Source organism: Chanos chanos, chromosome 4 (genome assembly GCF_902362185.1).
Source record: "Chanos chanos chromosome 4, fChaCha1.1, whole genome shotgun sequence".
In the NCBI taxonomy this organism is placed as follows: Eukaryota; Metazoa; Chordata; class Actinopteri; order Gonorynchiformes; family Chanidae; genus Chanos; species Chanos chanos.
This window is the reverse complement of record NC_044498.1, coordinates 50,554,279-50,574,499: the sequence shown is the minus strand read 5'-3', so window position 1 is coordinate 50,574,499 and position 20,221 is coordinate 50,554,279. Positions and strand designations below refer to the sequence as shown.

Sequence of the window (20,221 nt, the reverse complement as noted above, 5' to 3'; positions counted from 1 at the left end):
CACAGGACTTAACAGTGGACTCGATGACTGCAAGGTGACCAGGTAGTGTGGCGGCAATGCAAACCCAAATCATCACCCTGGTTGACAGCTGGTATGAGGTGTTTGTGGTGATACACTGTGTTTTGTTTTGGTTTTTTTGTCAAATATGGCATTGAGCCTTATAACCAAACATCTCTACTTTTGTCCACGTTTGTCCAAAAGAACATTGTTCCAGAAATCTTGCAGTTTGTTCAGATGCAACTTTGCAAAACCTAAGGAGTGCCATATTTTTTCTTTTCGGAGAGAAGTAACTTTCTTCTGGTTACCCTTCATGAAAGCTATAATTTTTCACTCTTTTTCCAGTCATAGTGTCATGAACTTTAACATTTAACCCGTTAACCAAGGCCTACAGTTTCCTAGATGTAGCTCTTGGGTTCGTTGTGAATTCTCTGAGCATTACACAGCCTGACCTTTGGTGAATTTTCTGTGATGTCCACTCCCGGGAAGATTACCAAATGTCTGGAATGTTCTCTATTTGTAAAGAATCCTTCTCATTGCAGAATTGTTTGGAAATGACTTTATGGCCCTTCCCAGCTTGATAAGAAGCAGAAGTTGCTTCACTGAGATCATTATCAGTGTCTTTTCTCCCTGGCATGGCGTTAACACAAACCTGAATGCTCCAGATCACCACTGTGGCCAAAAGTTCTGCTGTTATAAAGGTGGTCGCACTTCCTGTCAATCATCTAATCAAGTGCATTTGATTTGCAGCAGCTGGCTGCTAACTGCCTTCTCAATTCCTATGGAAGCACTAAGGATGTGCTTCATTTTTCCCACATGGATCCTACAATTTTAAACAATTATCAACAGTGAAATCTGTTATTTCAAGCTAGACATGTCTAATGTTAGAAGTCAGATGATTATTACTAATGCTCAGATATGTAAAACCACAGAACTGAATTAGGATGTGCTTTCTTTTTCACTTCACTGTAGTGGAATTTTCAATTATGAACTGGATTGATGTATTTTTAAGAATAGTATGCATTATATCAGAGGTGTCACAAGAGATTAAAAAAAAGTGGAGTGAATACACTGACTGCCTTCACAGAAATAGCTGAATTCAACCTGATCTAAAATGCATTCTCTTAATCCTTAATATCCTTAATCCTTTGTATGGCAAAATATATACTGGTTGAAGAAAATATATTAACATTTATCTGAAGTATGCCAGTTGTCATTATAACATACAAAACCAACACCGATGACCAATGGCTCGATATTAAAAGAAAAAAAATCAGGTTTTGGCTTTATATGTGCCGAAGTATTTATTTGTGTTTAATGCATTATACAGGGCTAACTGCAAAAGCGCTTTTTTAAATTCATTATGCACATGTTTCTGCATTTGGTAGGCATTAAGATTGTGTAATGATTTATATGGAAAATGGATGACATGAGATACATGTGAAACCTAGAGAAATATTCTTTATAAGATTGTGCATACAGGATCTACTTCGTTAAACAATTGTTCAAAGGATTTGGTCTTGTATGTTTTAAATGTAGATGCGCCTTATATGCATCCTGCAGCATGAGCCTAACAACAGGATGAGTGTATGTGTGAGTGACAGGTCCGAATGCTCGTTTGCCACTGTGAAGCATTCTGCCAGCTCTGTTGGTCTATGGTGTGGAGCGCATTTGGTCCTGCCATGGTTTAGATCCACTAAACCTCTCAGAGGGCAAAGTAAATGCCTATGTGTACAAAGCCATTCTGAGCAATCACCGTAATCCCTTTGTGAACCATTTCTGTCCTGATGGGAGTGGTCTCTTCCAGGATGACAGAGCTCCCATCTACAGATCTCGAGTGGTCGCTGAAGGGTTTCTAAAACCATTTGCACTGGCCACCCCAGTAACCAGATCTCAACCCGACTGGACACTTATGGGAGATCCTAGAGGAGCACCAACGTATCGCCCAGCAATGAAATTTCACAAGCTGGAATATTGTCCTATGACTCCAGTGGAATTCAAGGACATTGTGGAACCTACGTGAAGGTGCACTGAAACTGCTCTAGTGGCCCAACACCATATTAAGAGAATTTATTTGGGTATTTCCATACGTTTGGCAGTTGTGTGTATGATAGGGGCTGCAATCTTTTACTGACAGGATCTAGATACCATAAATTATATAGACTGGTGTCTAGTCCCGTTACAATTACTGTCTTTATCTGTCATTTTCAAGTGAAACAAAACACAGAAGACAAGACATATGGTTATACAGCAATTATATTTCAAATAATCTGAAATGAGTGACATTCAGAACATCAGAAGTGATACAGACAAATGACACACTGAAATGATTAACTTCATACAAGACTAAATGACAGGAGAAGTGTAATGTAGGGTATTTTACTTAGGATCTTTTGGAAAGTCTATTAAATATTAATTTTGTCTGTACAGAAGTTTAAAAGCATCACAGACCAATACAAAGTTCCTGTAAACCAGAGATCGCTGTAAACATTTTGGCATTGTAGTAATTCTTCCAACTTACAGAGTCCCCGTGCCAATGTACTGAGGACTAGAAAACCTTTCTGACTTCTAGGTACCTGCACCACTCCCTTTCAATGAATTTATCATCCCAAACACCATTTTCAATGATCTAATTAAGTTTCTAAGTTTATATTACATATTATAAACAAAGTTTATTTCGTTAAGATAAATATGACAAGATGTGGGCACACAGTAGTAATCAATCTGAATTCATCAAAAAATGAAACCTTTTTTTGTTGTTGTTTTCTCCCCTGGAAAATGCAAAACACTAACAGCTCAGAGTAACCATTGCCAGCCATTTACCAAGTCCTTAACCCTGAACTGCTACCAGTCTAAATGAGTAAGTTTTGAAGAGGTGAAACTGACTGTATTTGTAAATGAAGTTTTCCTTATAAAGCTGACTGCTTAACTACCAGACTACTGATTAGGTTAAAAAACAACTTTTTTGAAGAGGTTTTCATTTTGAGACAAACTGTTTGCCCGAGCGGAGAACTTACCCAGCTTTCCTCACCCAGTAGAGGGCAGCACTTAGTGTAATTATATACTGATTAGTAAGCGTGTCAGTTTTAAACCTGGGCTAGCCTGTCCTGCTATTTTCCCAGACCTGCCTATCCAGCCTGAACCTCTCCGTGGCTCAGCTTGGAGAGCATTAGAAAACATGCAGTAAGAGGCTTGACCGGCCGGCTGGCTGTGAACCCAGAGCGCAATCCTGCTTGTTGGGATCTTCTAATCATCGCTCGCTTGTACTTGTGCTTGTGCTTGTGCTTATCACTTGAGCAAATCATCCTGCTCAGATGGAAACGTGACCGTCTATGAACACAGGAGACACCTGGTAGGCCTACACATGTTTACAACAGTGGTGACAAACCAACGCAAAAACAGTGGTATACATAGACGTGTGCGTTCATAAAGACTCTTTGTGTTCACAAAAAAAAAAAAAAACCCCAAGAAAGACAGAGAGTCCTAATACTGATTCATCATTCTTTTCTGTTCCAGTCTCATTTTGAGCTCAGACACCAGCGCAGTGTTGACGTGGTTCTCTTTGGTCCTGACAGGCTTCCTCTTCGTTGACCCGGGAACGGTAGTAGTCTTCCAGTGTCTGTCCCCCGGCCTGGGAAGGCAAGACAACGAACTGGGCACAGCTGGGGCAGACGGCGGTGGCGGTGGGGGTCGATAGAGGCTAACGCCGATGTTGTTGTTACAGTTGACGTTCTCGACCGTCGGAGCCTTGGGTTCTTTCTCGGGGAACCCTTCTTCGTTGTTCGGCTGTCTGAAAGGGTTCTGAAAGTTCCACTGCCTGCGGCGCTTGGGCCTCCTCCGGATGATACGACGGGAGGGTAGAATCCTGTTGGACTTTTTGTTGCGTAAGAACATAGCCGTTGAGATCAAGACTGTCACAAACACCATGATAACAATGACAGCAGCGATCAAGCCTAGGATTTGCATGGGATTGTCCCTACTTTGCATTAAAAAGGACGCCAAAGGTCCTCTGAGTTGCGTCTGTAAAAGAGCACAAAGAGAAATCAAGTCCATTGGGCTGAAATGATAGAAAAAAGGCTTCTCATCACTTGGCCAGAGACACAGAGCAAGCGTAAGACAGGTAGCCACACTAAACTACAATACGAATCTAACACTAACATACGTATCATCGTCACCGCAAAGTATGCTAGCATCGCACTAGCGTGTAGCATCCAACTCAACACCTTTTTGGCTGATTGGGGGGCAGAGATAGTAGCTAAATTCAATTCAAACTGTGTGCTGTCTGTATTCATCTGGCAGTTAAGGGTGACTGTTAATTGTTTTGACGAAAACATTTTTTGTGTGTTTTTTTTTAAAATGTGTTTTATGTATTCTGAGATCGCAAATTTGGAATTGCAACGGTGCTCTTATGGAGCTTTATTCCTCATTAAGACAAGATCAGAAGACTTGAAGGGGGCACCCAGAACTGACACCATGCAGTCCCGTACAACATAACTCAGTTGCTAGGGGCCTGGATGGAGGAACAGGTAATGGAGAAAGTCTGGGTATATTTGTGAAGCAAAGATCAAAATATATCAGTGGTGTTTTTGGGGGGAGGGTGGAGGGGGGGGGGTAAAGTGGTCGCTGGAGGAATCAGTACAATGGAGAAGAAAAGCTTTTATTTTAGATTGTGCTCCTGTACTCTTTTACAGACTGAATCTTTCCGTGCCATAACAACAATGAGATGAAAATATACAAAAGTACTGCATTTCTGTGCTGTCACTGAGTCAAATCCAAGAAAACTGGAGAGTATTTGGAGAATGTTTCATGGTTGGGGCCTCCGAACAATCTTTCTGATCTTGCCCTGTGGCTGGACCCGGGACTTTCTCACAGTGTTCCAGTATATAATGGAAGAAATAAAAACTGTCAGTGAGATGACGAAGATGACAATGCTCAAACATATGAAGAACACAGTCCACGGTCGAGTTCTTAGGCTCAAGAAGTACGAAATGATTCTGGATTTGATCTGTAAGCACAATACAACGAATATTTAAACTTAAAGATCTGCAACGTATTTAATGCACTGTAAACTGACAAAAGTTAGGATAATAAAAAATCTTTAAGCAACAGACCTAGAACTTTTTTATTTAAGTATTTTAATCGAATTTAATTCTTACAAGGATCTTACGGCAGACATTTGGGTCTTGTGACTTAACGTACTTTGAAGACATTGGTTTAAGATTTTTTTTTTTTTTTTGCGGGTGTTATCCTAACTCTTTCAGGTTTATGGTTTATGTAAACAAATTAAACTTTGGCTTTAAGAATTTAAATTTCCTCTACTCCTTGGAGCTTTTGTGATTCACATCTGGTGTAGTACCATATAATTCACATCCTATGCATATTGCTCAGAGCAACACATACAGCCTAGCGTTTAGACACTGACTTAAAAACACAGGTATTAAATGTCATGGTTACCCGACAACTGTTACAGTACAAATCTGTGGGACAATAAGATCCTGGCATAATGGTATAATGGGATAAGCATAAGAGAGTTAGGTAGAGCAGTACAATAGCATTGACCACGTAGGCTTACCGCTTCCGTGATGTCAATCTTCACCACTGTGGTGGTGCTGAACGATGGAGACCCCCTGTCCCGGGCCTGGACCACCACAGACCAGGTGCAGTCCTTTTGGTTGGTGATGTTCTGTACGATGTCCATGGATTTGATGTAGGGCTTTAGTTTGATTTCTCCCGTGTCTGCGTTGATGTCAAAGATGTTGTCCGGATCTGCTTTCATGATAGAATACTCGATGACGTTGTTGGGTTCTTCTGCGTCCTCGTCCACAGCCTGATTCCAAACACAGGCGCAAAGTCATGTAACACGCGCACATGGAGAATCACACACAGTTAAATGCTTTTTCTGCACCAATCGCTTTGAGTATTCTCGTAAAGCACTGACCTCTATTTTTACCGGTGCCCCAATGACCATCGTCTTTTCCAAAAAGTCCTTGTTGAACTCTGGTGGATGGTCATTCAGGTCTAAGATGGTGACAAAGACTTCTGCGAGGCTGTACTTGCCCTCCGTATCCTCGGCCTTCACGTAGAAGTTGTATTTGGACTTCACTTCGGCGTCCAGGCTCGCCCACGGCTGAGTGTAGATGATTCCAGAATCGGGCTGGATGAGAAACCTGTCCAAACAAAAAAGTCGGGTTACGAGCGAGCGCGGCCAGCGGGCGGACGGCCACTTCATACGCATCCACGAAATTTGAGATTAGGACAGACATGGTTTTACGGCCTAACAAATAAATCTGGATTAGCAAATCTGAGCACATGATGTCAGTGGAATGCATTTATACACCTTAGGGTCAGACCTGGTCTTTTCAGTATAGCTGAGTATTGAAACAGAGCAAAGTATTTCAGCCAGTTTCAATGTCCCTCATATATAGTTACCTCATCCCTAGTCTAACTACAGTATTATTATTATTATTATTATTATCATTATTATTATTATTATTATTAATATCCTTAACGGCTGCATATTTAAGATTTAAAATATCTCCCTCAGAAAACATTTTGCTTGGTTTCCCAAACTGTGTAGTCGATTTCCATTTTTCTTTCTTTCTTTTCTTTCTTTCTTTTTGTTTTTTGCAGACGTTTTTTTTTTATGTGTACTGTAGACATAACCCATTAGAATCTCCTTTCTGTTTCAGATGGCACAATGCTGGTTAACTGAAGATGTAACATGCGCAGGAGAACAATCTATTTCCTCCTCAAATCTCATTAGAGGCTTAGCCAAGAAAGAGGCCCAGATGCCTGTTTGTGTTGTGTGTGGGCAGAGTAACAGTTTGGTCTAGAAATGTCTCAGTCCGTGGCTTTAGAGAGACTACACAAGACTTATTTTACATGCATATTAAATGGTGTGGCTTATTTAAGAAAAAAAAAATGTTCATTCAGTGTTTAGTGATTCTATTGAGAGCCGATAAAGAAAGTGATTTTGAGTGACCAAACAGAAAGCATATGGATAAATGACCAATATTTGACAGTGTCATGCGTGAATACAATGAAATTCATTTTAAGACAATTAGACAGAGTCACTGTCATCTTCATAACGAATTTAAAAAAAGCCTGATACCACATGCACTTACATAATCAGACAACATTCAGTAGGGTCAAAACTCAATTATAATGGTGTGGAAGTCAAAGAGAACAGGCAAGTATTAAAGAAGCTCATTGCCATCATCAAAAACTTTTTTTTTATATGTTTGGACCCTCTGGGTCTGCATTAGGCAAAGATCAGCCCCTGAGTTTAGGGGTTCCAGACCAGCTGGAGACTTCAGTCAAAGGCTTACTGAATAATAATAAAAAAAAAACAAGAGACAGATTTTACATGTCTGTTCTGCCAAGTGGCCAATTTAAGCTGTCTTTAAGCTGGCTAAAGGCACTGTTCTTCTGAATTCATATGGTTTGTATTTGCATATTGTATCATCCAAGTCAACAAGACATCCTGTGAATATATGAGGGTATGAATTCATTCTGGTATAAATTTTTTAAAGGTCAAAAGAAGATTTACTAAGAGAGAGGGACAGACAGAGAGACAGAGAGACAGAGAGACAGATAGATAGAGACAGAGACAGAGAGGGAGAGAGAGAGACAGAGACAGAAAGACAGAAATTGAAAGATAGATAAATAGATAGATAGAGAGAGAGGGAGAGAGAGAGAGAGAGAGAGAGAGAGAGAGAGCAGACTGTGGACAGAACCTGCCCGACTATGAGAATACTTCAATGATTTATGTTCCCTGTTTTGAATCTAATAAAGGGCGGGATAGAGACAAAATGAAACAAAATCCTATAAAATCCTCAGTAGGACTCACATGCCTTAGTCAGAGAGGAGCCTGTGAGTCCAGTCCAAAAACAACATCGACGCAGCAGATATGAATCAAAGGAATTTCAGATTCCCCCTGGTCTTACTTTGAGATTTATTTTAGAGGACTTAGAGCACCCTGAGGTGATGAACTCGACCCTTTTCAGTTTATGTGTGTTGTTGATATATTTATTTTTACTGCTGTTATCATTTATTAGTTATCATTACTCATAAAAAAATCATTCACATAATGACTGAAGCTTGACATTTTGATGTGCATTAAATAAAAGGGTAAAAAATATACAAAGTTGGATGCTACGCCTGTGCTAAGAGATAGATTTAGGTGAGTCAGTTTGTACTGAACGGGAGTTGGAGAAGACCTGCATACCATATTTATTCAGTCAAAAACAGACCTGAGGAGAATTGTGAGGTCTTTTAAGGTCTTTGAGAATTCCTCTGAGGTCTGTTTTTATCCAAACGGGATAGTGCACAGGTTCTTTCTCCTCACTTGTTGATCTAACCTGAATTTGAAATACTCGAGGCACATGAGGAAATCTTGGGTTTCTGAAATAAAAACTAGGAAATGTCAACACATTTTCCTGCCAAATCACAGACTCAAAGCCAATCAAGAACCTGTTCCCGTTCTTACGCTGAAAATCAGACTGGATCTTAGAACTTTGTTACGTTTACGGAACATCTTGCTGTCTAGTGAATGAAAGCCTGACAACTGTATAAGGTGATGTAAGGACGTGTTTTGCTCATGCTTAGTTGGGATTGTGTGTTTGAGCTTTAATGACCATGCTTAAATGATCATTCTTTTTTTATACGGTGTTACTCCAGGTGACGGGCTCCACGCCAGGTTTGGGTCATCGCTTATTGGTCTCTACAACTTTTTCAGATAATAACAGAAAGAAAAAAGGTGGAACAGAGAGGGACAGAGAGGAGAACAAGAGCAGTTCTACTCACAGGTCTGCGCCTGAGCCGTAGATGGAGTATTTGACTTCACCCCAAAGGCCTGAGTCTGGATCTGTGGCCTGTGAGACAATGTAAGGAGATTTGGGTAAAAATAAACATCACCGCTGCAGAAACAGTTTTAAAAGAGGGGCTTGCGAACGGCAAGCATCGCGTAATATGACAGCCCTCCCCAATGATTTTCAGGGATGAATGAAAAATAAACGTCACCGTCGTTATGACGTAGTGTGTCATTTTAATCGGACTTACTCTATCCCCTGCCCTACCCAAATGGCTGTACAGTTTGCCTGTGGCCAAGGTCAAGCCATGCTGGGTGATTTATATCTGATTGGAGTGGCCTGAGGGGTCCAGATAGCACCCCCCACCGCCCCCCCCCCCCCCCCCGCCTGGTGCATTCACACTCGGGCCGGAGGATAAGTCGCAAAGAGAAGCCGATCTCACTCCATCCACTGATGAAGTTCAAACTGAGCCAAGGGTCACAGTTGTGACCGTATCTACAAACTCTCTCTCTCTCTCTCTCTTTTTTTCTCTCTCTCTCTCTCTCTTTCTCTCTCTTTCTCTCTCTTTCTCTCTCTCTCTCTCTCTCCTCTCTCTCTCTCTCTTTCTCTCACTCTCACACACACACACTCATGGTATCTCTCAAATTAGAAACATTAGAGCATCTGTGGAACATCTATTCCATCTTAAGCATTCTTTATTACGATTATGAAACAACTGAGCTTATTGGGATCAGACGACTATGTTGAGTTCAGTACAGCTGTGGTGGGGATATTTAGCTGAAGGTTGGCGATACGTTTAGTTTCAACAGACGTGTTAAATACATTGGTGAAGAGCACTCTACTTCAGACAAATATGCCATAATAACCAGGCTTCAGTACTGCACAAACCATGATGTTAGAGAGTGCATAACAGACGACTGTCAAAATGAGTCCATTATTTATTTATTTATTTAATTTTTTGTCCAAGCATAGATAGTTCTGGAAAAACCAAATGACTACACAGTGCAGCGTAACTACAGTGAATGTGCTACGCTCCCACACAAAAAAAGAAAAGCTACACACACATCTGGGACATTAGTGTTACACAACAGAATGAAAATGACCAGCATCTGGCGGCTTACCTCGGTTTAGGCCTTTTAGCTAACACTTGTGTATGGCGCATGTTTTTAGATTCTTATCCTTCCTCAAATTTTTGATATTTAAGGATATTAAAATTTCACCCCAGCGATTTATCCCCAAAAAAACTGCTACCTTGTCAGTCTGTAACGAATGACGCACATGTATGTCGTTTATTACCTAATCTGTCTATTTTTGGTGGATTTGTAGTGGAAGGTTTATGGCCGTTTATACTCACTGTGACAGACACGACGTTGGAGCCACCGGGGGAGTTTTCGGGAATGCGTGCGATATAAAAATCCGAGGAGAATTTGGGAGCGTTATCATTGGTATCCAATAGATGAATGACGATGTCAGCAGTGGCACTGAATCTTTCCGGAGTGTCGATTTCTACCGCAAGAAGCTTACAAGGGAACAAAATTATTTCAGTTAGTGCTTACTTTGTATTCATCAACCAGATGTTCGCAGCAACTGTGCAGTTTTATTGACGCAATAATTTGGGGATGTTACGCAAAAAAAGTAGTTAATTCCTAGTACTACTACTAAGTCAATTACCTTAAATGTTAGGAACTGTGATTTTTCATAGTCTATTGCAGCAGAGTCTTCCACTAAGATGGTGACTTGCGCTTCGTTAAGAACCGTTTGAGGGACGACCCGTAACATTCGGCCAGGACCCACCAGTCTCAAGTGAAATTTTGCATTTGCTCCCTGGAAACCACAATATAATCTTAGATTACATATAGCAGCTTAATTTAACTCAAATAACAAACAGTACTCTTTATTAATGCTGCATACACATGTTTGCTGAACGATGCCGTAACCGTTACTTAACAGCGCAGGTGAATTTTAATTCCATAATATTTTATCCAAATGGTTTGTTTGATTTATCTGTCTGAAAATCTAACCTGAAAAAAAAATGCTTGCATAATATGACAGAAGCTTAAAACACAACACCTGCTTGTTTTGACTGGTTCTTCTTATTTATGTAACATTAAAAAAAGAACATTTTCTATTATGACCAAGAATTACATATATAAATTATAGAGATTTATATATATATACATTTATACGTAATATGCACTAATCTGATCCTAATATTCTACACACTTAACATATGAAAATACTCCATAAGATATATTCAATCACTCTGTTACATGGGTTAAGTTGCTTTTATCATATGTATGCAATACAATATACATGCGTGATAAAAAAAATCCATAAGAAATCAGTTATTTGGATATTTAGATCCATTCTCAATTTCCTTTATTGCAAATGTTCTGTTTTCCCTCCCAGTACTACTAAAAATAAACCCCTTTTCCAGGCAGCAAGGAATGCTGGGAAACCCACCTGGTCTGAGTCATTAACCATAATCTTCAGGCCCCTCAGTATCTCTCCCTCTGGAGGATGCTCATACATGGTCAACTCAAACATGTTCTGCGGCCCATTATCTCCAAAGAAGGTGGGGGGGTGGTTGTTCAGGTCAACCACCCGAATGGTGACGGTTGTGAGGGCGAAGTCCATGGGGTATCCCTCCGAATTCACCTCTGAAGCCTGAAACAAATGTTTCAGCATCTCTAAGTCTCCACAGCAGAGCTGTGTTACAAATCATGGTCCCGTCCTCAACACGAGAGAGCACTGATTTTTTTTAAAAACACTCTGACTATTTGGTCTGACTGGAATGCTCTAGCCCTCTTATGTTTAGCTGGTGTGACCAACCAGTTCTCTAAATCCTTTTGGTTAGAGTTTGATTTTGTAATTGGATTAGCGTTGACCGTAATTGGCTTTATGGTAGAGACCTTGTCACAAACGAGAGATCAAGAGAAGAGAAGAGAACATCCTTCAACTTAACAATTCGTTCTCAGGAAAAAAAAAACAGTTTAAAAAAAATAGTTTAAAGGTTTGAACATATAAATGAAAGCATAGAACATACCTTGACTTTTATGGTGTATATTTCTTTCCTTAGATGGGCCGGGTAGGACAGCAGCTTAATACATCCACTTGATTTGTTGATGTTGAAGGCACCATCTGCACCTGTACTGACACAAGTCATGTGACAACATGTCAGCACAAAACATTAAAGTGGAGTATGGACAACACTGAATTTGAATTAAACGAACAATTACATACATAACCAGATAATAATGCTACCACATCAGTGCTTGGTCAAATTGGCATGTGTATTAACACATACTTGTCCCTTTCCTAGGGCTTTTTGGTCATTACGGGGAAATGATGGAAAATACCTGATTCAATTGTATAAATGATTGGGTTAGGATTTCCCACATCTCCATCCTTGGCAAAAACAGTGAATATTTCAGACCCCTACAAAAACACACACACACACACACACACACACACGCAAAATCAAGCACAAAGCAGCACTTAAATCCAGTCATAAGTGTTTTTGTCTAAGTGAACATCTTGGCAATAAAGAATGTATAATTATGTACAAAAGAAATATTATTCACTAATTTTGTGAAAAACAAACAAACAAACAAACAAAAAATATTTGAGGACACTACTGGACAAATGCAGCTCACAGTTTTGTTTTTTTTTGTGTGTGTGTGTGTGTGTGTGTGTGTGTGTGTTGTCACATGGACTGTTAAAATGTTGTTTACATACGATGTGAAGTCCTGGACTTGAGGTCATGGATATAGTAACACAACATAATCTTAATAAGCTGATCACTTTAGATCACAGCCTGCTCACTTACACAGGCACATCTGTGCAGTTCAACAGATCTGGGTTTCTAGCTAGCTCACTAAACCAGATCCACGCAGTATATAAAACAGGGATTAGATGTGCAGGGCAGTGTCCAAAATCCAGCAGTCCTCTAATGTAAGTGCAACATCTTACACTGAAGCTATTTAAACAGTAAGAGCACTTGGAAATGACCGAGACATAGGTTCGAGACTCAGAGAGAAAAGTAATGAGTTCTTACCAGTGAAGAGACTTCATAAACGTAGCCAAAGTAAGGTGTACCCACAAAAATGGGAGGGGTGTCTTGAAAGTCAATCACATTAATCGTTAAGGTAGCAGACGATGACATCACCTGCTGCCTTCCTTTGTAACTCCCACCTCCATCCTAAAGACAGTGGACATTTTGATAAAATTGGAAATTAATATTCTGTGCATGTAATTCCACGTTATTGATTGATATAACATCTCTTTAAACTGTATTTCTCCACAAAGCTACGAGCCAATGAGTATTAGAATCCATTATCATATTTGTGATGGTACTGAACCGATTTTGAGACTGAATATGGTGAATGAATAGCAGCTGAGCAGATGTGTTGTTGAATCTTACTGACTTGTAAAGGTCGTACACTTTTTCAAAGACACTGTGATATGTGAAGAAAAGAATAAACAGGCCATCTACCATTTTGGTAAAAATCAGTTCCTTTGCTTCTCTCACCTTTGCCACCACAGTGACGAAGTGTGTCTTGGATTTCTCATAGTCGAGGACCTGACCTGGTTTTATTCGCAGAACTCCGCTATGTCGGTCAATGGCGAACTTGCTGTTAGGGTCGTTGCTCTAGATACCACAAAACAGGCAGAAATGTATTATATTTTATTTTATTCTGGAGGATTAAGTGTGTAGTTGGAGCTGACGCAACATGTTTTTTTTTGTTGTTTTTTTTTTTTTTTTTGTCTAATGCATCTACAAAAGTTATACATAGAGTGTTTGCTCCATAGACGATGTCAGTGTCATTCCTGAGTGTATACTGGAAAAGACATGTGTGCCAGTGTACTCTGGCTATACTGTGTGAGTGGAAACAAAAAGGCAGGTAAAATCTCTTGTGTCCAGATGTCCTTCAGTGCTGTGTCACTGACCGCCAGCTGTTTGCCATTCGGTACTAATACCCATCTCGGGCAATCTGACAAGCAATGCCAAAGCCCTTAGTACCTAACACAAATGTAATTGTAATTTAATCCCAAAGCACCAAGCAAGGCACAGCAGCCTATCAGACTGTGCTATTTAGTTAGACATCAAATGTGCTTATATGGCACTATTATTTTCATCATGACCAGATTACCCTCTCAATCTTTCCATTTTAGAGGGATTTTCTGTTAAGGGCTTTCTCACAGAGAGAGAGAGAGGAGAGAGAGAGAGAGAGAGAGAGAGAAAGAGAGAGAGAGAAAGAGAGAGAGAGAAACATTTTTTGTGTAGCACAAGCACTTAGGCAGGCACCTCTGATGACCTGTGGGTTTGCAGGAAGTCTCTAAAGCTTGGCTTTTCTACTGCCAGATGTTACCTGGAGGAAGTAGGTGACGGACCCCCCTGATCCCGTGTCTCTGTCCACCGCCTGCACTTTGTAAATACTGCTCCCAGACACTGTGTTCTGCATACAAGACACACAGCACATAGTTCTTACAAAGGGTACCATACAATTCCATACAGAGCTGTTTATCAGTGAGGTTAACGTGTAGAAAAGTAATCGGGGAATGCAGATGTCACCCCAAAACACAGGATAGAATATAAAAGTAATGTAAAGAAGGATAGAATATAAAAGTAATGTAAACAACAGGATGGAATATAAAAGTAATGTAAACAACAGGATAGAATATAAAAGTAATGTAAACAACAGGGTGGAATATAAAAGTAATGTAAAACAACAGGATGGAATATAAAAGTAATGCAAACTACAGGATAGAATATAAAAGTAATGTAAAAAACAGGGTGGAATATAAAAGTAATGTAAACTACAGGGTAGAATATAAAAGTAATGTAAACAACAGGATAGAATATAAAAGTAATGTAAAGAAGGATAGAATATAAAAGTAATGTAAACAACAGGATGGAATATAAAAGTAATGTAAACAACAGGGTGGAATATAAAAGTAATGTAAAACAACAGGGTGGAATATAAAAGTGATGTAAACAACAGGATAGAATATAAAAGTGATGTAAACAACAGGGTGGAATATAAAAGTAATGCAAACTACAGGATAGAATATAAAAGTAATGTAAAAAACAGGGTGGAATATAAAAGTAATGTAAACTACAGGGTAGAATATAAAAGTAATGTAAACAACAGGATAGAATATAAAAGTAATGTAAAGAAGGATAGAATATAAAAGTAATGTAAACAACAGGATGGAATATAAAAGTAATGTAAACAACAGGGTGGAATATAAAAGTAATGTAAACAACAGGGTGGAATATAAAAGTGATGTAAACAACAGGATAGAATATAAAAGTGATGTAAACAACAGGGTGGAATATAAAAGTAATGTAAACAACAGGATGGAATATAAAAGTAATGTAAACTACAGGATAGAATATAAAAGTAATGTAAACAACAGGGTGGAATATAAAAGTAATGTAAACAACAGGATGGAATATAAAAGTAATGTAAAACAACAGGATAGAATATAAAAGTAATGTAAACAACAGGATGGAATATAAAAGTAATGTAAAGAACAGGGTGGAATATAAAAGTAATGTAAACAACAGGATGGAATATAAAAGTAATGTAAACAACAGGGTGGAATATAAAAGTAATGTAAACAGCAGCTGTCACCTCTGGCACGTCAACGATTGAGGGCATGTTCTGAAACTGTGGTCTCTCATCATTGGCATCCATTACGAAAACCCGCACTTTCTCAACTACCTGGAATGTCATTGAATTTAAGAGAATCTTTTACACCATAGCAACAAAACAAAACCCTGCTGAAATACCAACTCACCATACTCATTAATGAATAACAGCTGGACAAACTTCATCATACAGCTTTTATAAAGAGATTAAAAGGACCAGAATGTCTCTCTGTGACGCTCCACTTACTTTATTAAGGCCGTCTGAAATGCTAACAAAGATTTCAATTTCATCTTGAGCCTAAAAGAAAAAAGAAAAAAAAAAACAGCAAAAGAGAGAATCAATGGTCTTTATTTTATGAGTTCTGATCCTTTCTGTTTTAAGCTCTTAGTTTTTTTTTTTTTACTTCTCTGAATTAAACCGTTCTGTGCCGTTTACCTCTCTGTCAAGTTCCTCTACCAGAGTTACGGTTCCGGTTTTGGGATCAACTCGAAAATATTCTTTGGATCCTGGCTCAAAGGACAGTCCATATTTAACCGGATGGCCCTCTGGGTCAGTACCATTCAGAACATATATCTGTGTTCCTGTGGGTCAAACAACAGGCAACAGACAGCCGGTCAAATCAATTTGTTCAACCACACAAGGTTTTTTTTTTTTTTAATGTAAATATAACAGTTTTTACTGAGAATTACCAGAGCACCGGAGTTGCGCTGACAATGGTAGACGCGGCCGCCATTTTAATGCCATTTAATGCCAGCAAATGGGGGCGGACGTCAACATGTGACATCAAACAGTCTAAGTCCTCTAATGAGTTGTCAGTGTGTCTGTGTGCACACACGTTTGTTTAGTCTGCTTAAAGCTGGTTAACGTGATCTAGTTTCAAACGTTATACTCCTGATTTCCAGTGTAGTAGTGGTCCACTGTTTCCTACACCATGCACAATGAGATTTTGGTGTGATCGTTACATGAGTGATGGTGTTTTTTTCATTATACGTGTGACTGTGTTTTAAATGTTTTTTGTTTTTTTCTCTCTCTCTCTCTTTGTGAAAATTCTTACCCTTCGGCGTATCTTCTGACAGACTGAACAATGCCATGTTCCCACTGTTGCTGTTTGGCCCGTTGTCATAGAAATACGGGGCATAGTCACTTTGTGCTGCGGAGGAATAAATATCGATGTGAGTTTATGTGAACTCATATTCACATACAAATAATTACTATTCTATCATTTGTGGCTGTAAGACTTAAGGTAGAAAGAGTAAGAGTATTTGCCCACAGTCTGTGCACCTGAATGTATTGATTCTAATGGCCTCAGTTGTCAATCCACTTGACCAGGATAGGATTACGTTAAGGTAGACTTACGTCATCTCCACACAAATAACCAGTGTTTTAACAATATGCATCCATCCCATTCATATGCTAGTCTCATTTTTCAGGAATTGGCACTTTGGAGTTTTTGCTTTTACAAAAAAAACATGTATTAAAATTTCGTCAAAGGATTATTTGTGATTGTTTTACCCCCCAAGCCACTACACTTGACATACTCACATGCTGCTGCCGAGCAGGTAAACAGATGGAGCAAAGTCAGAAAGAGAACAAGCAGATGTAATATAAAAGTTCACATCAGAGCACAGTAGGCTACAGGAGAAATACATACTTCCAAATATGTTCACTCACTTGAAAACGAACTGGTAAGGGGTCTTTGGCGTTAATGAGAGAAACAAGAGACAGAAAAGCAGGCACTCACCGAGGCAGAACTGTACTACCAGAAGAAGCAGTGAAATATGAATTCTCTTAACATTCTTCATCCTAAGGAGCAAAAGCAAGTTGCGACAAACTGAGGAGAGCGCTACAGGAAGGAGCTAAGCAGGAGACCTTCTGAGAGTGTTTATTGCGGATGGGAGCTAGCTAAAGCAGATGCGAGGAGGCTAATCCAATGACACGTCTTAACCCGAGGAGCATTTTTAGACTCCATCGTTCCGTGTTCACCTTTGACAGAGCAATTGAGTGCCAGCCAGAAGGCTAACTCAAAGTGCTGTACGCTACACTCGAAGTCATGACACCTCATTTCAAGATTTTAATGGGGCATTTGAAAACATGCTCTCTTTAACAAGCGAAAACAGGAGTGCTTTTCTGAGAACTTCCAACCTTTATAATGTGTTTCATTCCATATATATAGCCTGAGAGCTATATTCCACATATAGACTGAGAGTTGGTACCATTGAGTTTTCTATGACCCTCGGTCATTTTGTTTGAGATTTCATGTTCTATAATGAAATTATTTAGCTCTAGAGAGGTTAAAAAAGGGTTAGATGGTCTGTGCTTTGTGCCTGACAAGTTTAGCGATGCGCCTGTAGTGGCAGGATGGATAGGCTGGCACCATACAGGTTAGCCAAGGCAAGAGACACAGGGCTTGTCACCCAAGGCTCTCTGGAACCATGTCAAAGAAGTGTCTATGTTTAGAATGCTCCACTCGCAAAAAAGAAACAGGCTATTTTAAAGTTCTGACAGACCAAAAAAAAAAAAAAAGAAAGAAAAAACCTCACAGGTAAGCAGAGCATAGGTAAAATTCATGGATGTTGAATGACATAGTAAAATATAGGTGGTAAGTCTATTCTGGGGTGAGGGGCTGTAAAATGATGCTATACTTCTTAAATTCATGCAAGTTTTTAATGATCCACAGGAAGGTCAACATCACAATGGAAAAGTTTGTATTTTTTTTTCCTTTTCTTTCTGTAGTGAAAGTCCATACTCTGCCAGGACACTGCCCATCATAAGTGACTCAGCACAGCTGATATGACAAAATTTGATTAATTTTAGTGATTTTGACAAAAGAAAGTGGTGTATTGGACATGGAATCCAGTACATTGCAATTTACTGGTTGTCACACCTTTAACATTATAAGATTATCAACATGTATATTAACATGGGCTTCATGGTGGCTCAGTGGTTAGCACTGCTGCCTCATAGGTTCGGGTTTGAATCCCAGCTGTTCCCGGTCCTGTGTGGAGTTTGCATGTTCTCCCCATGTTTGCGTGGGTTTCCTCTGGGTGCTCCGGTTTCCTCCGGAGCATGCTAGGGTTAATACTCCTGTCAGTGACCTTGACCAAGGCACCGGCAAAATGACTTGGAGTTGGTCCCTGAGCCCACTGCCCACTGCTCCTAGCTCATAGTGTGTGTGCTCACTGCTCTAGTGTGTGTGTGTGTGTGTGTGTGTGTGTGTGTGTGTGTGTGTGTGTGTGTATGTGTGTGTGTGTGCGCACGTGTGTGTGTGTGTGTGTGTGTGTGTGTGTGTGTCTGTGTGTGTGTGTGTGTGTGTGTGTATGTGTGTGTGTGTGCGCACGTGTGTGTGTGTGTGTGTGTGTGTGTGTGTGTGTGTGTATGCGTTCACTGGTGTATAGGATGGGTTAAATGCAGAGGCTTCATTTAACTGCTCACTGCTCGGTGTGTGTGTGACAAATAAAGCACTTTTTCTTCTTCTTCTTCTTCTTCTTCTTCTTCTTCTTGTATCACCATATTGGTATAACAGACGTTTTTGTATATAGTAGACATATATAGTATTTATGTGAGCGCAGTCGGGAAAATACGGAAACAGGACATGGGAACTGTTTTAAGTTTTAAGAACTCCACATTTTAAGTCTCCAGTCCTTGGACTCTTTTGGATTTAAATAATTGATCGAATGCCTATGTAAATTTTCTCATGTTGCTGAGTTCCCCCAAGAGAACAATATTCGGTTTGTGGACAAGGGTAAGATGCTTTCAGAAATGAGCTTATATCATTATAAAGATAAATCTACTAGTATTAAAGCTTTAACACTGAAGGAGTGGTTTGCACAGCACAACACCTTGTTTGAACTCTATTGGAAACATTATGATCTCACAGAATGAGTATAAATTCATGTCCTGTCCTATTCAGAGCCACACAGTTGGACCTGAGTGCTTTTCCGTTTGGGAAAATAAGCAGATCAGTTTGACTGATTGTCCCACTGCCATTACGAGGAGAAGAGAATTCCACAGTTAAGCCTCACAGTTACGTAACACCCTCAGCCATCAACAACAGCTATTAACCAGCCACAGCCTCAACTGAAGAACCATTATATTTTAGCTCAACAAACAAACAAACAAATAAATAACAAAGGAAAATGTTTTAAGGTTTTCTTTTTTGTTATCTTCCTGTCACCCCACTGCAAACATAAGCTCTGCCTAGCGAGGAACGTAGCCCCCCAGTAAAGATGTCCACTGATTCCTCTGTGTTTGTCTCCCACAAAAATAAGGGAAAAAGCCCAGAGAAAAAAACACTTAATCTCCATAAATACAAACTCAGAATTAATTACTTAATTATTTAATGAAGCAAATGATTCAGATGCTCTCACTCTCTCATGAAGACAATCATAAAAGAGCATGTGTGATGATATTTCATTTATCTCCACACACAGTACACAGTTCACTTAATGAAATATAATGTTTTTTTTCCTCTGCAGAGAGATGTAGGTGAAAGTGTTAGACCTGCCACGTTACCTTCACTGATATTTGTTCACAGTGGCTTTGCTCTTAGGTCTCAGTTTGTGTGTGTGTGTGTGTGTGTGTGTGTGCAGCAGGCAGATGGCAGGCAAGCAGATTAACCCACTCTAATCCTCCGTCATCTTGTAGCGCGTGTAGGGCTGAGTGTGTTGGGAAACACAAGAGAAGGGGGAGCAGCGTCTGACGGCCGGGCAGACCAAGGACAGCACACACCTCGGTAACACCCCCACGTGTCCCCCC

General features: G+C 39.7%; 1 protein-coding gene across 1 annotated transcript; it reads right to left on the bottom strand.

The window, feature by feature from the left end:
• Nucleotides 1-3,480: 3,480 nt before the first annotated feature.
• Nucleotides 3,481-17,268, bottom strand: cdhr1a (cadherin-related family member 1a). The gene is made up of 17 exons (XM_030772848.1): nucleotides 17,219-17,268; nucleotides 16,521-16,630; nucleotides 15,902-16,047; nucleotides 15,713-15,763; nucleotides 15,449-15,538; nucleotides 14,180-14,266; nucleotides 13,339-13,458; nucleotides 12,865-13,008; nucleotides 12,167-12,245; nucleotides 11,854-11,954; nucleotides 11,271-11,474; nucleotides 10,479-10,631; nucleotides 10,162-10,326; nucleotides 8,803-8,870; nucleotides 5,936-6,164; nucleotides 5,570-5,824; nucleotides 3,481-4,017 (listed from the first exon to the last, which is right to left on the bottom strand). Exons 1-17 carry the CDS (start codon nucleotides 17,266-17,268, stop codon nucleotides 3,481-3,483), a joined length of 2,589 nt encoding a protein of 862 aa, XP_030628708.1.
• Nucleotides 17,269-20,221: the final 2,953 nt, after the last annotated feature.